Genomic DNA, 22,230 nt, shown 5'->3' with positions numbered 1-22,230 from the left:
GAATAGAATTTTTTCACTGAGAACAATACTGTGTTGAGAGAAGTGCTGAGTCATCATAATAAGTCAAATTGATGGGTACTGATATAAAACTTTATTCTAGGATTTCAATATTAACTATATTGTATAAAATGCACCAAACTATAGTTCTTTTGTATTTGTTTTCACCTTTCGCAATGATTAATTCAATTGGAAACACCAGAATTCAAGTCGCGACAAATATTTTTAACTGAAATATTTGCCTTTTTTGCTGTGTAATTCCCTAAATGTATCACTTGGGTATTTCTGTAGACATAATCTATTCAAATGGGAAATTGTCTGGTTAAGTTTGTACTGTTTATGGAGTAAGGCAACATTTGGTCATACTAGAAGCATTTTCAGTGTTAAAATTGTCCATTTAAGGAAAAAAGAGGCCCACTTGAGGCTAAATTTAGATAGAATTTATACTCTCCTGTGTAAAGAATTGGTCATATTCTTGGCAATTCATGCAGCAAATATTTCAATAGTGCTTCATTTTGTAGTTTCTATCTTTTATTATATCAGGCATATATAATTTTTCATTTTCTACTGTTTGAAAGGACTTTTGTTGGAAATTAATACTCCAAAGGGACATAATTCAGCTTTTTCATAGATTAATACAGGCAACAAAGGCAACTTTACAGCTGAGTATTTTGCATATTTAATGTTGAAAGTGTCTAATATCTTTGTTCTCATCATCTCAAGACAGAATAATGGATTTTATAACAAGCTCTGAAATTTTGAACCACAGTATGGCATATACTAAAGCATGGAATGGAGATTAGTATGAAAAATCTTGAGTTTGTGCTTATGTTGTAAATTTTAGATGAAATGAATACAAATTGAATGGAACTGTTATTTTTATCTGTTTAAATGGAACTGTTTATTATTCTTTTTAAATAAGATAAGATATGATTGGATACAGGTTGTTTATTAAGCCTTATCTGAAAGAAGTAGAGAAAGAGGTAAACCAGCATGTAGGGGTGGGGACATTAAATGATCCATGTTTCTTTAAGTAATGGGAACATACAAGTATTTATTATAGCCAAGGTTTTCACAATAACCCAGTATTGCATTAATGGTGTCAAAAGAATTCTTTATATCTTTATGTCACAGTATAGGGAAAACGGTACTATTACATTTTCCCAGCATTAGGTTGGTCTTTTGTGTACCCAAGGCAGGTGAAGGAAGTCAACTTAGGAGCGCTGTGATTGGATGTTAGGGTACAATATATTTTTTTATTTATCTATGAATAACTGCAGTGTGTATATTTACAATATAAATTTTGAAACCTATTGAAATATTTTCTAGAGAATTATTCGAAAAGACTTCAAAAATTTCATAAATTTGGTGTAAAATGACGGTGGGCATGGATAACATTAACAAGCTCCATTGGAAGTTGGTCATGATACTATTTGGCTTCAATTTTCAAAACAGAATAATAAAGTACTAACACCACACATAACTGTTTTATCGGGGTTTTTATTATAAAAAGTGGTAAATTTAGAAAATGTTAGTATTGTCGCCTATGGCAGAATAAATAGTACCGTTTTCCCTGTAGTATCACCTAATCTGATAATTTCAAAATAACTGCTAAAATATTCCACCGTAATCAAGTAATCGTGATCGTTTAACGAGAATAGATCTGTCCCTACTTTAACCCAAGGTCGGTCTAGAATAACATGTGACACTAGAGTCTCTTTTTGTTGTTTCATTCCGTATGACTGACACGTTTCACATTTGCTGATGTAATCTCGGATTTCACTATTCATACGCGGCCAATATACACATTCACGGGCTCTTTTTAAACAGCCTTCTATTCCGATATGTGTATGGATTTGTTCTAAAATTTCGGTCCGCATTCACTTAGGAATTACACAACGGTCCCCTTTGAAAATAATTCCACCTTGTATCGACAGTTCGGATGTGATAGTACGGCGCAATATCCTGTTGAATATATCTCTGTCCATCCTTTAGCTACCTTGTCGATAAGTTTGAGTAATATAGGGTCTTTCATTGTCGCGTCGGCAATATCTTTCTGGCGTTTTGCTGATATTGCAAGGTAATCCCCCATGTTTATATTTTCTAGTTCCATTTCAATGTCCGATCTAACATGACATATCTACTAAAACTGACAATCAAAACGAGATGCTAAGCAATTCAAGAGACGAAGCAGAATCGGTACCGTCCGACCCAATGGTTACACGCTACGGGAGAAAGATAGAAAGACCAGCGAAATACAAAGACTTTGTTATGAACTGAATGTACTTTGACTCTAGTTTTAGTGAATAGAAAATAGGACTTTAACTAAAATATTAATTTGAAAGTAATTTGTCAATTCAGAAAATAGACATTCGATTTTGATAGTTAATTTGGTTAATTAATGTTAAAAGTAATATCTGTTATATTCTTATAATTGATTAAGCTTGGTATATTACAGTTAATTTAATTACACTCATTTGACAGTTTAAAATAAGACGTTATCTTATTTTCTAAAAGAGAAAGGATGTTACAGTATTGGCTATAAATACCTTATCTATTTATACTATAGTAACACGACCTCATTATGTTAATGAGATATACGTGCTATGATAAGACATGCATTGTATACTGTGTATTGCCAGTCGCCATTAAATAGTTCTAAGTCTACTTGGATTATATATACATCTTTATGCCTGCAGCCAAATACTGAAATAGGTATGACCAAAATGTGAATTATTTCAAACGGGGATATCAACGGTCTAGTTTATTCAACAAAAATGAACGAAAAATTAATATTCCAGACAGTAATGAACGTAAACCGTTGGATTTTAGTTTCCTGGGTTGGTATGTAAACAAAGAATGTGGCGTGTAAACATGCTCAAACAACGCTTAATCCTCCATAAAAACCGTAAATTGGTGTACTATTAATAAAACAACATGAGAGCAATCTGTGACAACATCTGTTGTAAAGGTTTAATTTTGGCAGATACACACACACATCTTTGCCTCTATGATACACTATGTATGCTCTAGTATGAAATTCATATAATTCTGCTGTTGAATAAAGTGTCTTAGTAATTCTTTTCTTAATTACTTAGTACTCGGTCATTATTTTGTTAAATTCTTTTTATATACAACATGTGCTTGGATATCAAGTGAAATTCTACTTACCTACGGGACTATAAAGGAGGTTCCATTGAGAATCACTTAATAATTTATCTTTTTTTAATTCCAGCACTGTTTGTTTTTGATGATTCAGTGTTTGTTCTAGCTTGGATGGTTTAAAAGTTCTATCAAACTGTTTTCTTACTGCTTTCGATGCAACCGTCAATAAAAGGTGAACAACTCTAAGATAATAAGTTTCCTTTTGTGTGACATCACTGATATATCTGCAGCTGTAACGGAAATATGTCATTTTAAATAGACACAAAAACTCCTTTTTTTCCACAAGATTATAGAAATAAATGGAAGAATCTATAAATAGTGCGATGACTAAGAACCGATTTATCTTTATTTAACTCCCCACCGAACATACAATTACATAACATATCACTTGAAAGACGAAACTTTGTACTATAAGAATGTGGCTGTTGTTATGATCAGAAATGGTCACATTTTCATAAAAACTAAGGCTAAATAGATATAGGAAGATGTGGTATGAGTGCCAATGAGACAACTCTCCATCCAAGCTACAATTTATAAAAGTAAACCATTATAGGTCAAGGTACGGCCTTCAACACGGAGCATTGGCTCACACCGAACAGCAAGCTATAAAGGGCCCCAAAAAATTACTAGTGTAAAACCATTCAAACGGAAAAACCAACGGTCTAATCTATATAAAAATGAGAAACGAGAAACACGTATGAACTACATAAACAGACGACAACTACTGTAATCAGATTCCTGACTTAGGACAGGTGCAAACATTTGCAGCGGGATTAAACGTTTTAATGGCACCAAACCTTCTCCCTTTTCTGAAACAATAGTATAACATCACAACATAGAAAAACACACTATAAAATATCAATTGGAAGGCTTAACTAAATCAAAAAACGTAAATTAACACACAATGAACGAATAAATTTGACCTTTGACACCTGAATGCAAATACACAGTTAATAAAAAATTACAAGGGATAAATAACTAAAGTCAAAAGTAAATAAACAGGTTTAAACATAGTTAAAGTATGATATCACTGTGAAATTTCAAACAATTTATAGAAAATCATCACTTTTGAAGAAACCTGCGTCATATTATACACAGGTAAATGAAAATAATTTTGTTGTTAAGTATACTTCTTCTTCTGTGTGTATAAAATCTTCCGTTTAGGAATACCAAGAAATTTCTTTAATATCAATAAAACTAATCTAACACTTGGTACATATGGGGTGAATATCAACAATAAAAATATACAATTAGTGCTAGATAAAACTTCCTGTACAGGTCCAAGAACAGCATCTAAGGAAAAATGAAATAATTTTGATGTTCATTGTACGAAAAAGTGAAAATTTGTAGTAATTAAATACCAAATAATCAAAGCTGGTATATAGACAAGATCTATGTTAACATTAAATAATTTAATTTTCGATGTAACGCGTCTTATGATTGGCTGACGTTGTTTTGTTTATCAGCTCATAGACATAATTTTGTCATGTGACCGCGACGTCATCAACGTTTTTTCATGGTTTACTCAGGTTTCAAATGGAATTTAGAATTAAATTATAAGAAATGACTGTAATATTTTTTCTGTCTATTCGAAATAACATAAAAAATGTGGTGCACACTTTAAAATAACCCGCTACGCGGGTTATTCAGTGTGCACCACATTTTTGATGTTATTTCTTCATAGACAGAAAAAATATTACAGTCATTCCTTAAATAACAAAAAAGCATTACAAATAGTATCAACAGGTCAAATTAAAAAGAAAGTACGATTTGAGAGTACTCGCAGTTACTGTTAAAAGCCAAAACAATTAATAATAAAAAAATCATGCATCAGAGACTACAAATACCAATTTTACAAATCATAAATTTATAATTTGGTACTTTTCTTGACAACAACATACTAGATATTTGATAACAAAAAAATTCTTAAATCGACATTTTTGATTACAAAACTCAAAATAAAAAGTCGAAATGACACCGACCTTGCAAAACTACCTACATTTCACGTAAAATATTATTTCTCAAGTACAATACTATAAATGTATTTTCTAACATAACAAAGTAAGGTTAAATGACTTCATATTTTGCTGATTTTGTCACATTTATTTTCAGCAAAGATTTGTTTTGTTTTTGTGAATAAAATTAATGACATTTTTATTGTTATTATAAGCCTAAGAAATATTAAAAATTTACAATTCTAACATGACGTTCTTCAAACGCTTTGAATACACACCCGTGGTAAAATATGCATAAATTGTTTGGGCTGTTCCGATCGTACTCCCGCTTCATATGCTTTTTTATGAATGAGCTACCCGACGTCATAGAACGATGACGTAAGAATATAAGCATTTTACGGGAAAATACACGCTTGTGAAACCTAAAATCATCACAACAAGGAAACGTAAACAAACGATGCTAAAATGTGTTATATAAGCCATTTTTTTGTTAACATATAAGACATATAAATACAATTATCATTTAGATTCATCCAAACCTATCTAAATATGTCATTGTAAACACATTAGAAACTTTATGGTTAGAGGTAGCATTTCCAAAATCTAAACCTTTCTTCATTTGTACTGTTTATAGACCACCAAATTCCCTTCAGTCCTGGATAGATCTTTTTGAGGAGAAATTTAACGCAGCTCTTTCAGAAAACAAAGAGATCATTTTAATGGGGGACTTTAATATTGACTTGATAAAAATTGAAAATAAAAAATGGATGAATTTCATAAACCATTTTAATCTTCAACAACAAATTTGCACTGCAACACGTATTTGTGACAAATCAGAAACTCTTATTGATCATATTTACACTACTAATCCTAAAATATTGCTCATTGTCATGTTCCTTCATATGCTTTAAGTGACCACTACCCTGTATGCTTAAACAGAAAAATCAATATAAAGGTAAAGAAAGAAAATCATATCGAAATAAAGTATAGGTGTTTCAAAAACTTTAATGAGGATGCCTTTTGTGCAGACTTACATCAAACCCCTTTTCATATTGTTGAAATGGAAGAAGATATTGATATTTCTGTCGACAAATGGTATGAACTTTTTAATCAAGTTATTAACAAGCACGCACCAATGAAAACTAAAAGAGTAAAAACATTTAAACAAGCCGAATGGTTCAATGAAGAAATTAAAAATTCCATTCAATACAGAAATATGTATCATTCAAAAAAAGATTGGGTAAACTTTAAAAAGTGGCGTAATAAAACAACGTCGTTAATATTTAATGCAAAAAAGGAATATTATCAAAACGCTATATCTAGTTCCAAAAATAGTAAAGAACTTTGGAATCACATTAAAGAGTTAAATCCAAAAATGGATAATATTTTTCCACCAAAAATGCAGTATGAAAATCAAACTGTCTATAACCCCAAAGATATTGTTAATACACTAAATGTTCATTTTTCTTCCGTAGCTGAAAAACGTATTGGAAATATTACTTCAGATATGGATTTTTCTAAGCTACAAACTTTTACTAGTACAAAATTAAAGGAAATTGAAATTTTTAAATTAAACATCATTTCTGTTGGAGAGGTGTGTTCACAACTAAAACACCTTAATATTAATAAATCCGCAGGTTTAGATGGAATTGGTCCAAAACTTTTAAAGCTAAGTGCAGAGATAATATCGCCATCATTAACTTTTCTAATAAACAAAAGTATAACGTCGAATGGTTTTCCGCAAAAAATTTAAACTTGCAAGAGTAACTGCTATACATAAAGGAGGACCAACAGATATTCCCTCCAATTATCGTCCAATTTCTATTTTAAATACCATATCTAAAGTTTTTGAGAGACATGTATGTACACAGTTATATGCATTCTTAAATAATAAAAAATTGTTACATATCGCTCAGTCAGGTTTCAGGCAAGGCCATTCATGTCAAACAGCGCTGACTAAACTAATTGATGAATGGTTAAAATATTTAGACAATGGAGAAATAGTTGGTACTGTGTTTTTAGATTTCAGTAAGGCTTTTGACCTTATTAACCATGCCATACTTTTAGAAAAGTTAAAATTTTATCATATCGGAGAACATTCGATAGATTGGATAAAATCATATTTGTCTGAGAGACAACAAGAAGTTCAATACGCTAACATTAAATCTGATAAATCGTTTGTAAAATATGGAGTGCCTCAAGGTTCTATTTAATGTCCTCTGTTATTTTTAATTTATATAAATGATTTACCACTTCATGTTAAACAATCCGACATGGATTTATATGCTGATGATTCAACATTGCATTTTCATAATAAAAACATAAACAGCATATTGCAAAATGATTTAAATGCTATACAATCTTGGTGTAACAATAACAGTATGAAAATTAATGCACAAAAAACAAAGTGTATGAAATTGGGTTCAAAACAAAAACTTACACAACTATCAGAATTATGTGTTACCGTCAATGAAACATGTATTCAAAATGTCCATTCTTTCAAATTACTTGGAATTGACATTGATGAAAATTTAAGCTGGGAGGATCATGTTGATCGTATATGCAAGATTATCTCATCTAAAATATCACTTTTGTTTAAAATTAAAGTATATTTGCCTATACACACAAGACAACTATTTTATAATGCATATATTCTACCATATATAGACTTTTGTAGTTCAGTTTGGGGAAATTTATTACAAAAAGATTCAGATAGAATCATAAAACTTCAAAAAAGAGTAGCAAGAATTAAACTTGAATGCGATATTTCTGTTCCATCGAATTTTATGTTTTCATCTTTAAAATGGCTATCTTTTACAAAAAAAAATAAAATACCAACAATCAATTCTAATGTATAAAATTGTAAATGGACTAACACCTGATTACTTAACAATGCTAAATATTAATGATGTGCAACACCACAACTTACGATCTGTGTCTATTAATGATCTATTTGTTCCAAGACCAAACACAAATTTTTATAAAAATCTTTTCATTATTCTGCAACAAAGGTATGGAATAATTTACCACTCAAAATAAAAAATTGTCGAAATGTGGAATTATTTAAGAAACATTGTTATAATCATTTTCTTGAAAATTCTATGCAAGTCGAATAATTTGTTTTCTTTCTTTTATTGTAAGAATAAGAAAATTTAATCAAAACTTTACCAATTATTGCCATTTATTGCCATTCGTATGTTTGAATGATTGAATTGTGTATATACTAGTAATATATATTGTATTCTAATGTATGAATCGAATGTATGAATGTTAACTGTATACATGTATTTTGTTTGAGGGCCTCAATGAAAATTAGACTACTTCTAATTGAGTTACCCTCTTTAAATAAAGAATTTATTATATAATTATTATTTTTATTGTAAATAGTTTAAACATGCCATTTATACAGTTTGCTCCGTTCTTTTACGTCAATTTAATAGTTCAATTATTTATGGGAACGACAAATAATGCCTTCACCTAGAGCACTACGATCCAAAAGAATTGCCGTATTTGTCCTATTAGAATCGAAATAATTCATGGGGGCTTGAATATATCGTGATTTTACCACGGGTTGTCCCTTTATGCCGATATTTTACCCCTCGCTATCGCTCAGGGTAAAATATTTGTCATAAAGGGCCAACCCGTGGTAAAATCACGATATATTCAAGCCCCCATGAATTATTTTTTAAGTATACGATGTGAATATATAGTATATGATACTGTCTTAAGAATACTTTAAAGTTCATTTAATATACAATCATATTCAAAATAAATTAAATAAATTCCATAATCCCCACTTTGCCTTTAGAAAGAACATTTTTTTCTAAAATTTCAAAACGTCTTTGTCAAAATTTAAGGAAAGCTTGCGCAGTCTGTCTTTACATAATTAATGTAATACTTTGTCTGTAGAATACAATAATTTAAAACTAAGTTATCAGAATTCAAAACAACAAACATTACACTGTCTTTATTCAAAAATATTTTTACTCCAAAAAACAAAATACCACCAATTAGAAAATTCTCTCCAAAATTGTTTTATTTCTGTACATTAAAAAAAATATGCTCTATAGAAAATAAAAGAATATGGAGAAAATGTACATGGGACAAAATCGCACACAATACATAGAAAAAAATAAAAAATTATCAATGAACAGGGCTTTTATTCCTGTTCTTCATCTTGTCAGTTGATGTAGGGTCTTCAACAATGAACGAACCATATAGTTTCTATCTCTTTACAACTGGCACATTCAATAGTATCAGAAAGTTTATATTTTTCAAAAAGATAATAATGAGAGACTATTGCATGTAAAACTTTGTATTGGAAAGCTTGTAGTTTGCTTTCTATAGTACATTTTAAAGCCAGTGAATAATTTTTTTTTTTCGATTTTTCATCACTAATTTCTATATTAAGACTTTCTTCCCACCTTTGTTGTGAAATAGGAGAGACACTTTCCTGATCGATAAAAAGTGAAAAAACATCTTTATCAAATACTATTCTAGTACTGATTGGTATTTTTTTAATATCATGCTCAAAAACAAATCCATATGAGTTGCTGTTAGGTGACATGTGTTGCTGTATTAGAAACTCTTTCCAGTCACATGATATAGCATGTTTAATAGATAGAATGTCTACAAAAGTAACATTTAGGTTATATGTTTCATATTGGATAGTTTAATCTTTCAAATATCTTTTTGGTTTTCACATTTACTTCCTTACATTCCTACTAAAAGATATCCATCCCTTTCACTTTACAGTGTACCAGTTAGAGTTCCTAGATCTATACTCCAGTCTCGTCATATGCGTCATCAATTATAAAAAAATGTTACCTCATATTTCACTTCCATGGTATTAACAAAAGTCTGAACATGAAAGCTTCTGCTCAAACCAAAACACACTCTTTTGAATAATACATTAAAACGATAACAAGAAGTACCAAATATATTCGCAGTACGTGAGACTACACAAACAAACATCCGAAAAATTAAACGGACAAACAACAGAGATAAAATACATGGTGCATATAGCCTGACAGACACCATATGTGTTGGGGTTAAACAAGGTTTACGTGCGCAAAAACCTCCATCTTTGCCATTCTAGACAATATCCATATTATGCAAAGTAAAACGCGCAATGAAAACTGCATAGCCAAGGTATCAACAAAAAGACAACTTACTTGGAACAAAGAAATGAAAAATTGTAAAAGACACCACCTAATTTTAAAAGTCTTTTTTCAAAATATGTTCATTACCATAGAAAGCACTAAGGTGGCATCAACATTTGGTTGGATACTGACACTCATGAAAAAAGGTTACACTTCTAACATGTTTAATGAAATCTAATCGTGAAATCAATTGAAATCGGCAGAACCTGTAAGTGGCAAGAAAGTTTTTTTTTAATTAGAAGAAAAAAAAACGAATTCCAAGGTAAAATCCAAAAACGGGAAGTCCATAAAGCCTAACAAAACCAAACGCTCGACTATATCCATCAACAGAACGAAATGAAAACTACTCTTATATTTCTGACGTGGTACAGGCATTTTACAAAGAAAATGTTGGGCTAAACCTCCCAATTGTATGACAGTTGTTTATAGTTCCGTTATTTTGAAAAAAAGTAGGTGACAATCCAACATAAACATACAAGACAATTTAAGAAAACCAAACAATCCTACAAATAAATCTGACAAAGATGCCACCAAAATGTTTTTGTAGTTGATGCATGTAGTACAAACAGTCTAGTCACCCCATATTTACCAAGTGTTAGATTAGTTTTATTGATATTAAAGAAATTTCTTGGTATTCCTAAACAGAAGATTTTATACACACAGAAGAAGAAGTATACTTAACAACAAAATTATTTTCATTTACCTTTGTATAATATGACGCAGGTTTCTTCAAAAGTGATGATTTTCTAAAAATTGTTTGAAATTTCACAGTGATATCATACTTTAACTTTGTTTAAACCTGTTTATTTACTTTTGACTTTAATTATTTATCCCTTGTAATGTTTTATTAACTGTGAATTTGCATTCAGGTGTCACAGGTCAAATTTATTCGTTCATTGTGTGTTAATTTACGTTTTTGATTGAGTTAAGCCTTCCAATTGATATTTTATAGTGTGATTTTCTATGTTGTGATGTTATACTATTGTTTCAGAAAAGGGAGAAGGTTTGGTACCATTAAAACGTTTAATCCCGCTGCAAATGTTTGCACCTGTCCTAAGTCAGGAATCTGATTACAGTAGTTGTCGTCTGTTTATGTAGTTCATACGTGTTTCTCGTTTCTCGTTTTTATATAGATTAGACCGTTGGTTTTTCCGTTTGAATGGTTTTACACTAGTAATTTTTTGGGGCCCTTTATAGCTTGCTGTTCGGTGTGAGCCAATGCTCCGTGTTGAAGGCCGTACCTTGACCTATAATGGTTTAATTTTATAAATTGTAACTTGGATGGAGAGTTGTCTCATTGGCACTCATACCACATCTTCCTATATCTAGTAAAACACAATGACATTTACACTTTCCCGATAAAGCAAATCTTAAGTAAAATATAGATACAAGGGTAAACTTAATGAAAACAACACTATAAAAACCTCTTGCGTCGGAATTTCAACGCAATCGACCGAGATTTAAAATTTTCCAGAAGTTCTTTTCAATTCTTAAGAATCCACATTTGACTAATGTCACTACGCGAGTAAACAGTATTACATTATTGCTGTAATCCCTCTTTCATTGCGGACAGAAGTTTGATAAATCTATCGGCAATGCCTTGGTGGAACATGCAGATTAGCCGGAAATGTGCCGTTGTTTGCACAGAGTTTTTTGTCAATTTTAGGTATCCATAACATACACGATAAGTCCTCACTGGAATATACAAAAAGACTTATGATTTGTCTAGATCTTTGAAAGAATTTCATCGTAATAGGATTTACAGACAAAGATAATATTGTTAAAAACTTTGTCCAAGGGAACAACAGTATATTTATCGTGAAGAGAAGATCGACATTGCATCCAAAATAAAACATGTAACAAGTGATCAGTGTGCTTGAGGGCATTGAAAACATATTTGTTGAATTTGAATGTAAAATTTTACCGTGTTTGAATATGTAGTTTTTCTCAGAAATAACTTTAAGGATGAAAAAGAGAATTACTATACTATTTGTTACGTCAATACATTAATTGTATGTTCAGGCGTAAAATATAGTATTATATATTTGTATTACCAGGAAATAGTCTTTCATCTTCGGGAGGATGAACACTTTTAATATTTTGAAACGTAATAATATGTAAAAAAGTACCCTTAGTTGTTTTTAACCTTACTGCGTAATATTCTAATGATTTGATTGTAAACTGTTAATTACAATACTGAATTTTGTCATTTGATCAATTATATGCCTTCGATATGTACTAAAAGAGAGGCGAAAGATTCAAACTCATAAGTCGAAATAAACGGCCAATGTCATGGCTAAAAAAGAAACAAACATACACACAACAGTACACAAAACACAACATAGAAAACTAAAAACTGAGCAACACGAACCCCACCAAAAACTTGGGTGATCTCAGGTGCTTCGCAAGGGTAAGCAGATCATCAGTCTTTTGTTTTCTATGTTGTTTTGTGTACTCTTGTTTGTCTGTTTGTCTTTTTCTTTTTAAGCCATGGCGTTGTCAGATTATTATCGACTTATGAGTTCGAAGGTCCCTTCGGTATATATATCCTTCGCCTCTCTTTAAAAAAATAAAAGGTTTTGACTCAGTTTGTCAAGTACGTGATAACTCCTTTGTGGGGTATCTGCGATGACGCCTTCGCCTGTTCCGTTTACTGAAGCTGATCTTATCACGTGATTGTTATCGAATGTCTTATCTACCTACCAATGTAAACAAACACGGAAATTCCCATGGTTATTTGTGGATCGCCACATGAATGACGACACCTGTTTCAGTTCAATTAATGAAGGCGAATTCTGAAAAGATCTAAAAACTCGGTACATATTTAACAGAATGACATAAAAACATTAACTGCATATGGAAAATAGGAAAGATTAATTTTAGTTTTGTTTAATATGATTTTATCATTGGAAATTGGAAATCGAGAAAATCTCCGGTACTAAAAATTGCATGAACCTGAAGTAGGATATTTGCAGAAAATAATGTGATGCGCGTGTAGTGTGCAAGATGGCGAAGGATAAGTTATAGGTTGTAAATTTTTATCGAGTGTTACAAGAATATTTATGGTTTTCTCTGTTGTCTCACCATATAAAAATTCAATTAAACGTATTCATTGAATATCATTGAACCGAGGGATACACAACATCTATAAGAGGAAAACAACGGAACAACAGAAACACTGAACTGCAACAAAAACAAACGCCAACATACATAGAAACGGACTATTTGATAACAACTGTCATATTCCTGATTTGGAACAAGACATTTTAAGAAAAAATGGTGGGTTGAACCTGGTTTTATGGCTAGCCAAACCTCCCGCTTATATGGCAATGTAAAAAAACCCCGCTAAGATGACAACACTACGTGACAGCAATACAGTATAAACAAACGCAAGAACTCAAACCACAAACGATAAGGCACAACACAATATCAAACCGTACTTACAAAAGAAACATCATTACTAAATACATGAATGTTGGATGTATAAATACCGAAACACGTCGTATAGCAATGCGAATTCACACTCGGCAAAACAGTCATATTCGGGAATAGGTCACGTTTGGTACTTAGCAGACAGACGACGTAGATGGTAAACCACAATCTAAGACGTGGTACAAATGTCGTTAATTAGTTTAGACACAGACACATCGTATAGATCAACCAATTCGTGATGGTGTCCATGAAATTTACGGAGTGTCATTTTTAATCTTTCCTCCTCATAACTCTGTTGGAGCAGTTTCTACGCAAGGAGCACACTCCTGTATATGAAGTCCGTATAGTGTGAACATGCACGAGCATAACGTATCAATTGAGATGTGTACACACCATACGACGGAGCAGAGGGTATGTTACTGCTGAGAAATGGGAAATTGATACTTGGGAAGTTGAAATCATCCTGTTTGTCGTAGACATTTGTTTATCATCTTAATAACGTGTTATAGTGTTCTTTTATTTGTCTTTGTAAATTATTACTTTTACTGTTAAGTCTATTTTTTGGTAATATCCATTTGACGTGGCTCGGTACTTATACATTCCGTCATTGTGTTATTGTGCTATGGTAAATTTTTGTATTCTCGTCTTTCGTTTTTGCTTTGTGCTTTGTCTATATGCCTTTTATTTTTTCTTTGTTGACATATTTGTTTGTTTTTATAGTGATCAAGATTACAACACAATGTTGACTGCTGTACCCCTGTTTTTTTTTTACATTTTTACCTATTTTATAGAAATAAGAAGACGTGGTATGATTGCCAATGAGACAACTCTCCATCCAAGTCACAATGTGTAAAAGTAAACAATTATAGGTCAAAGTACGGCCTTCAACAAGGAGCTTTGGCTCACACCGAACAACATGCTATAAAGGACCCCAAAATGCCTAGTGTAAAACAATTCAAACAGGAAAACCAACGGTCTAATCTATATAAAACGAGAAACACTTAAGGACCACATCAACAAAAGACAACCACTGAAACAGGTTCCTGACTTAGGACAGGTGCAAACAAATGCAGCAGGTTTAACTCAATCAAAAAGGCATATTAACCAAAACAAGTAAACATACACTGAACGAATAAATTTGATCTATGACACAATGTCAAAAAGACAACTATAACCTTGGACAAAATGGCGTTAAATAAAATAACGTACACAGGTAAATTTGAATATAATAATTTTGTTGTTTTTTACAAAATAAATAAATTTGTTGTTCATAGTACGAGAACAGCAGTGAAAATTTATCGTCATACTAAATACTAAAAAAAATAGTGAGACGAGATCTAACACAAAATAAGTAAACATTGAATAACAAAAATGCATTATAAATTGTATGCCAGGTCAAAATAACACGAAAGTACGATTTGAGATTACTCGCAGGTACTGAAAGCTAGTTAAAAGCCAAAAACAATTAATAATAAAAACTCATGCACCAGAGACTAAAATCAACTAAAACACGTGCCATGGAGTTAGTGTTTTAACGCCATGGACAGTCAAAGAAGACATGACTTGTGCAATGCCAAAATAAAAGTATCGACAGGCAGTAGGAAAGTTTGGATTTAACCTTATAATAAATATGTATAATGTTATATATAGATAAAGCAATCTCTATATGGAAAATGAACGTGGAAGTGTATTTATACATCCCAAAAACCATTCGAAAAGAATATAAATTTAGTTATGTTGACAAAATCGATATTTGTGCAAATGTAAACAATATTCAAAGATATTATGTCTGTTTATTTTGTTCACACATTGTTCTCAATATAATGGAATTTTATGCGACTGTCATTCAAGTGAGAGGTTTAGCTAGCTATAAAACCAGGTTTAATCCACCATTTTCTACATAAGAAAATGTCTGTACCAAGTCATGAATATGACAGTTGTTATCCATTCGTTTGATGTGTTTGAGCTCTTGATTTTGCCATTTGATCAGGAACTTTACGTTTTGAATTTTCTTTGGAGTTCAGTATTATTTTTTTTTTCATTACGCCAGAATAGGATATTTTTTCCGATCAAAGCCATCTTACACCCCCCCCCCCCCCCCCCCTTTTTCCAAATCCGTTGTTAAAAATTTATAAAATATTTTGGCACTTGACATTCAGTAAACACTTAGAAGTAAACCTCAATAAAATTGCAGATAAAAACTTTTCAGTTTACTTTTATTAAAGAAATTTATGATTTTCAAGCCTAGCATGTTTATATACATGTTTAAGCCGGGGTCACACATTCAAGATTTTTACTGCCGTCCTTGCTAGGACCATTCCCGATTAAAATTTGTCGAAAGTCTGATCAAGATCCAGTGAATCGCGGCTGGAAATTCAAACTTTAATAAAAATTTGTAAAAACATTTATTTAATCACGACAAAACTCAGATATTGTTCAGGCAGTGTCCAGATTCAGCCGATTCTGATTCGATTTGTATCTTTCGCATGGAAAAAGACGACCGAATATGTCCCGAAAGCGTCCATATTCTGCCGATCCGACAGAGTTCAGACAGTGACCAGAGAGTAAGCCGCAGCTGACGGAAGATATCCGTTAGAAAACCGTTTCATGTGATAGTCCCGTCCTATAAAACAATCGCCAAATTCGGGATGATCAGGTACTATTGGAACGCAATTCTATCACAATATGCTGTACCGTTTTGCAAACGGCTTTGTCTGGACTCCGTCGTATCGTGTTTTGTAATTGTCGGGACTCCGACATGGGTATTATTGCCGAATTATGTATTAATAACGGGACTGTTCCGGAAAAAAGACGGTTCGCATTCGGAAAGATCTGGATGCAATCCGGACTCAATCGGCAAAAAAACAGCAATGACAAATTTCTCCAGATCATGCCCGTTCCATAGGACACCGTCCAGAAAACACAGAACATTGTTAAGATTTTGATCCGATACAGCAGAATCTGTCACGACATAGTCACAATTATAATCCGACTAGACAAAATCGGCTGAGTTTCCCCGAATGTTACGGGACGCACCTAACTGTGGGGGGTGATTGGCCGACCTCTCCGGACCATTCCCTACTCGTAGAAATCCGGCACTGTGTGAACGGCGCATTAGCCAGCGGCCCTCTCATGAAATACTATTAAAATTGATTGTAACTAAAACTGAAATATTCATGGCTTGCGAGTATTTTTACTCTTCAGAGTCGCGAGGTTTTCTTTTCTTTCTTTTTATTTGTTTTAACGCAGCAAAACCCGTAAAAGAGGGACGAAAGATACCAGAGGGACAGTCAAACTCATAGATCGAAAACAAACTGACAACGTCATGGCCAAAAATAAAAAGACAAACAGACAAATAATAGTACAGATGACACAACATAGAAAACTAAAGACTAAGCAACACGAACCCCACCAAAAACTGGGGGTGATCTCAGGTGCTCCGGAAGGGTAAGCAGATCATGCTCCACATGTGGCACCCGTCGAGTTGCTTATGTTATTACAAATCCGGTAAATAGTCTAATTCGGTAAGTCACATTCGTGAAAAGGGAAGGGTATTGTAGTTACGACATAAGGAACATATCCGATATCATCTGTGAAACGGTTATTCCATAACGGTCAACCAACTCGTGATGGCGTCCGTAAAATTTACGAAGGGATGACTTCAACTTCACCATTTGGAACTCTTGGTTTAATAGCTTCCTTGTGAGCAGCAATCCTCTATCAAGGAAATCATGATAGGAAACACAAGCCCGGGAATATCGTATCAATTGGGAGATATATACTCCGTATGCAGGCGCTGCTGGAATGTTGCTACATAGAAATGGAAAGTTCACAATTGGGAAGCTGAAATCATCTCTTTTGTCGTAAAGTTTTGTTTTCAACCGACCCTCATTGTCAATTTCTAGATGTAAGTCAAGATATGAGGCAGACTTAACTGTATCTGTAGTATCCTTTATCTCTAGTTCGATGGGATAGATTCGTTCAACATAGTCACCAAATTTTGTATTATTTAGTGAGAGAACATCATCTACATGTTGTGAGAGAACATCATCTACATGTTGTGAGAGAACATCATCTACATGTTGTTGTAAAAACTGATATTTGTCATTTAGTGATATGGTCGTTAAATGTCATTTCCTTGACAATTAAGAACACATTCAGTTATTTCGGTATATTCCGTAATTACGGACTATGACGAGGTTCCAAAAAAAATTGATTGAACTCATGGATCGACATGACATGTCGAGTTAATTAACAGATACGTAACGATTGTGTGGCATCGCACTATAAACGTTTAAATTCGGTTTGTTGGAGTTCCTGTCAATATAATACTTCCATTGTTGCATCATGTTAAGGTATTACGTAGCTAATTATAGCAAGCCCCGGGTACGTGATCTGTCAATTCAGTTACCATAGACTAGAAAAAGCCTTCTAATTCTTTACAAATGATCTTACCTTTTCATTAAATGCTTCCGATCAGTTAATTTTCGCAATCTGTAACCTTGAGACGAACCTGTAAAAGACCAAGTAACATTAACGTACAATGTAATGTCATACTTCTGGTTAGGTGTTATACGCTAAAAATCCATTTTTGTCAAAATATGTACATGAAATAATTATAGTAGCCAGATTTAACAGTATTTGCTTACCTATTACCATTTATTTGTGTACGCAAGACGCGAGTTTCGTCTACAAAAGACTCATCAGCGACTATCGAAAAGATAAAAGGCCAAATAAAGTACGAAGTTGAAGAGCATTAAGGACCAAACATTCCGAAAGGATTCGCCAAATTCAGATAATGTTATTTAGTAGCAGACGATTCTGTCATTTTGAAACTGCTTTACATTCGTTTTAATTTCTTTGTTTAATACGCATCAATTTCTTGTTCGATTTGGCCTTCCATCTGTTTTCATTCGAGTGTCACTGCTGACAAGTCTAATTTAGACGGAACGCGTGTATGAGTAATGAAATTATAATATGAAAATAAGAAGATTTATTATGATTGCCAAAAAAACTCATCAAAGATACCACGCTTAAAATTTTGTACGCCAGCTGCGCTTTCGTCCACAAAAGACTCATCAGTGACGCTCGAATAAGGCCAAATAAAGTACGAAGCTGAAGCATTGAGGACCAAACATTCCGAAAGCATTCGCCAAATACAATTAATCTTATCTATACCTGGGCCAGAAAATCCTTAGTATTTTGAAAATTCAATGTTTTGCAAACAGTTCATTTATAAACATTACCATTTCAAAAATAATTCATGTCAAAACAGAAGTGCTAAATACTGGCTGGTGATACCCCCGGCGATGAAACCGACACCATCAGTGGCACCGACCAGTGGTGGTAGAAAAAACTCATTAAAGATACCAGGCTTATCATTTTGAACGCAAGACGCGAGTTTCGTCTACAATGATACATATTTCCAAGTGACGTAGAAGTTGGCAACTTGACTTGATATTAGCAACTACAGATTACCGTACGGCCTTCAACAATGCGCAAAACCAGGTATCTTTGATGATTTTTTTATAAAATGTTCAATCAAAATCTCATTAAGGCAATCAGTATGTATTTTAACACTTGAATGAAAAGTATGAATTGTTTTTAAAACTGTTCATTCTTGTGTACTGTCCACGTCGTTAATAACTTTTCAACAGCTCCATATTCGATAGCTGCAATTAGGAAGAACAATATACTGTCGGTAAATCATATCATTAGGTAATTATTTCAATTTCGAAAGGACAGGGCTAAATGTTTTTTCGTTAAAAGTCAACGTTTTGCATTTTTCTCTCCTTTAAACTTTCTCACCTTAATTCATCAATGTATAAACAGGACAGAAAATTCAAATTTTAAATTAAAGTCTGAGTTATACAATGTACTCTGTAACAATTCTATGTATTAGTGTTAGGCATGTTCCCAAGCAGATATTTAAGTTTATAAATTCAAAAATAGAAGGTTTGAGCTGTATGATTAAGATTGAGAAAGGAAATGGGGAATGTGTCAAAGAGACAACAACCCGACCGAAGAGCAGAAAACAGCCGAAGGCCACCAATGGGTCTTCAACACAGCGAGAAAATACCGCACCCGGAGGCTGGCCTCAGATGGCCCTAAACAAAAATGTGTACTAGTTCAGTGAAAATGGACGTCATACTAAACTTCAAAACATATAAATGAACTAAAATTCAAAAACATACTAATAAAGGCCAGAGGCTCCTGACTTGGGACAGGCGCAAAAATGCGGCGGGGTTAAACATGTTTTGTGAGGTCTCAACCCTCCCCTATACCTCTAGCCAATGTAGAATAAACAAACACACAGCAATTGTATAGTCAATTTAAATTCGTTGAATTAAGGTTCGTATAAAATAAGTTATCGTGATTGTGTTTTGAATGTAAGGAACGCTGATACTTGAAGATACGACGAACACAAACGCATTAAGAAATAAACATGATTAAATGTGTGTCTAATCATTAATATTAGGCAGGTATCTCTATACCTTTGTCGTATAGTTCTTTCATAATTATCAAGGGATTCAGTTAGAACAAAACTGATTATTATACCTCAGTATGTATTTTTTTTATAAAAGTATAGACGAATAAATTTTCTATCTATTACGAAATTCTCTGCTAATAAAAACTATTTACTAGGTATGAACTATTTACTGGAGGCAAATATTTTCCCATTAAAAGACCATTTACTGGTTAATAGGAATACCTAACAAGATATTAAATCAGAAATCCAAGTGGTGAAGTTGAAATCATCCCTTTGACAATTTTCGGACGCCATAACTAGTTAGATGACCGTTATAGAATATCTGTTTTACAGATGACCACGGATATGATCCAACTGTCGTTATATTTGCATGACGGATATGTTCCGACTGTCGTAACCACAATCCCATCCTCTTTTCCTCGAATGTGGGCTTTCAAATAAGACTTATCACCGGGTTTTTATTTACATGAGCAACACTATGGGTGTCACATCTGGAGCAGGATCTGTTTACCCTACTGGAGCACAAGAGATCACCCCAGATTTTCGGTTGGGTTGTGTGTTGCTCTGTCTGTAGTTTTTATTGTTGTGTTTTGTATAATGTTGTTTCTCTTTGTTTTTTTTTTGACATGGCAGTGTCAGTTTTTTTCAACTTATGAGTTTGAATATTCCTTTGGTATATTTTGCCTCTCCTTTAATAGTTTCAAAACCTGTTTACTCAAAGCAAACATTTCCCCCATACTGTCTGTATAATAATAATATTTATTGGCTATTCGGACAATAGCAAGTTTATTGTCCCCCTCGACACAAATACGTTCCCTCAGCTTTAAGTAAAATAAAAAAATAAGTGTATACTATTGCTAATCGATACAGTCACCATTATTCAAAATACTTACTCTTAACGTCATTTGAAAGAATCTTTAAGAAAATTGTTAATTCGTCACTTCTCTACAAAACAAAATCATTAAATCAAAAACATTACTGAATCTCAATAACTAAATCAATGCAAAATTGAACGAATAGCCTAAGAAACCAGCAAAAACACGTTTTCTGTAGGTGAAATAAGGAGGTTTGCAGCATGAAACAACTGCAATATGTCAACATTGGAACGTTGAATCAGTATATTTAAAAAAGAAAACATGAATGTATTCCAACGCCAAAGTTCAGTAATAAAAACATATTGGATGGAAAATTTAGACTGGCAAACGAAATCACACGACTCACAGGGAAGACTTATCCTGGTTTACACACCTCACGGGACTGGTAAAGGAAAAGAAAATAATAAAAACATAGTCAGAATCTTGCGTAAACGGAATAAGAAGTACACTCAGCTTTTAATAATTTCAAATGGACGGGTAGTAAAATGATTTAAAAATAATTATTATAAAAATCAGGGAGGGATGGGGGTTTAATTTCAGTTCCCAAATTTTCCTGCCACCTTCAACCTGCAACTGAATCAGATAACAACAGGGAAAGGAACTAACTGTGTATTAAACATTTCTCCAACATAAAGTCAAAGAGTGATGCCGCTTTTTATAGTACCGCCTAGTTTGCCAAAAAATCATTTTTGATAAAAATTAGCATATTCACTTTATCGAAGGGTTTCAACAAATAACTCTCAAAATTTGCGAGAAACTTTAACTAGTCCTCGGGCTTTATATTATCATAAAATATAACCAAGTATTGTCTAACCTAGAAATAATTTGCTTTGGTCTAACGAACGACGAAAAATATAGCGTTTTTGCTTTAATTACGTTCATTTTAGTAACGAAAATGACAAGAAACATATATGCTCATTCATATAAATTCCCACATGTACAACGGTTTAAAGTTTTCATCTTGAATAACGATTTTCGTCAATACTGTCTCTTTAACTTCGTATTTACGTTCACTGAGATATAAGACACACATTAGGTTCAATCCAATAATATACACGAAATGTAATATATCCTTGAGAAAATGAATTTATTATTGATGGAAATCGTTGATACTTCCTCTTTTAATTTCATGAGTTAAAGATTTTAATTTTTAA

The 22,230-nt window shown here is 32.7% G+C and overlaps 1 protein-coding gene and 1 long non-coding RNA gene across 2 annotated transcripts in view; one reads left to right on the top strand and one right to left on the bottom strand.

Moving 5' to 3' along the window:
• LOC127728172 (uncharacterized) overlaps positions 1-22,230 on the top strand; it is a 183,495-nt gene that overhangs the window by 19,647 nt on the left and 141,618 nt on the right. The window lies entirely within an intron of this gene.
• The window catches only part of LOC127728054 (uncharacterized), a 74,349-nt gene that overhangs the window by 20,587 nt on the left and 31,532 nt on the right, over positions 1-22,230 (bottom strand). The window contains exons 12-14 of the mRNA XM_052235236.1: positions 21,095-21,146; positions 18,167-18,224; positions 3,169-3,392 (exon numbers count right to left, since the gene is read on the bottom strand). Coding sequence (XP_052091196.1) covers positions 3,169-3,392; positions 18,167-18,224; positions 21,095-21,146 — 334 coding nt within the window. The remainder of the gene's footprint in view (positions 1-3,168; positions 3,393-18,166; positions 18,225-21,094; positions 21,147-22,230) is intronic.

This window comes from Mytilus californianus, unplaced genomic scaffold (assembly GCF_021869535.1).
Source record: "Mytilus californianus isolate M0D057914Y unplaced genomic scaffold, xbMytCali1.0.p SCAF_2, whole genome shotgun sequence".
In the NCBI taxonomy this organism is placed as follows: domain Eukaryota; kingdom Metazoa; phylum Mollusca; class Bivalvia; order Mytilida; family Mytilidae; genus Mytilus; species Mytilus californianus.
Note: the sequence above shows the minus strand (reverse complement) of the source record. Positions and strands in the feature narration are given on the sequence as shown.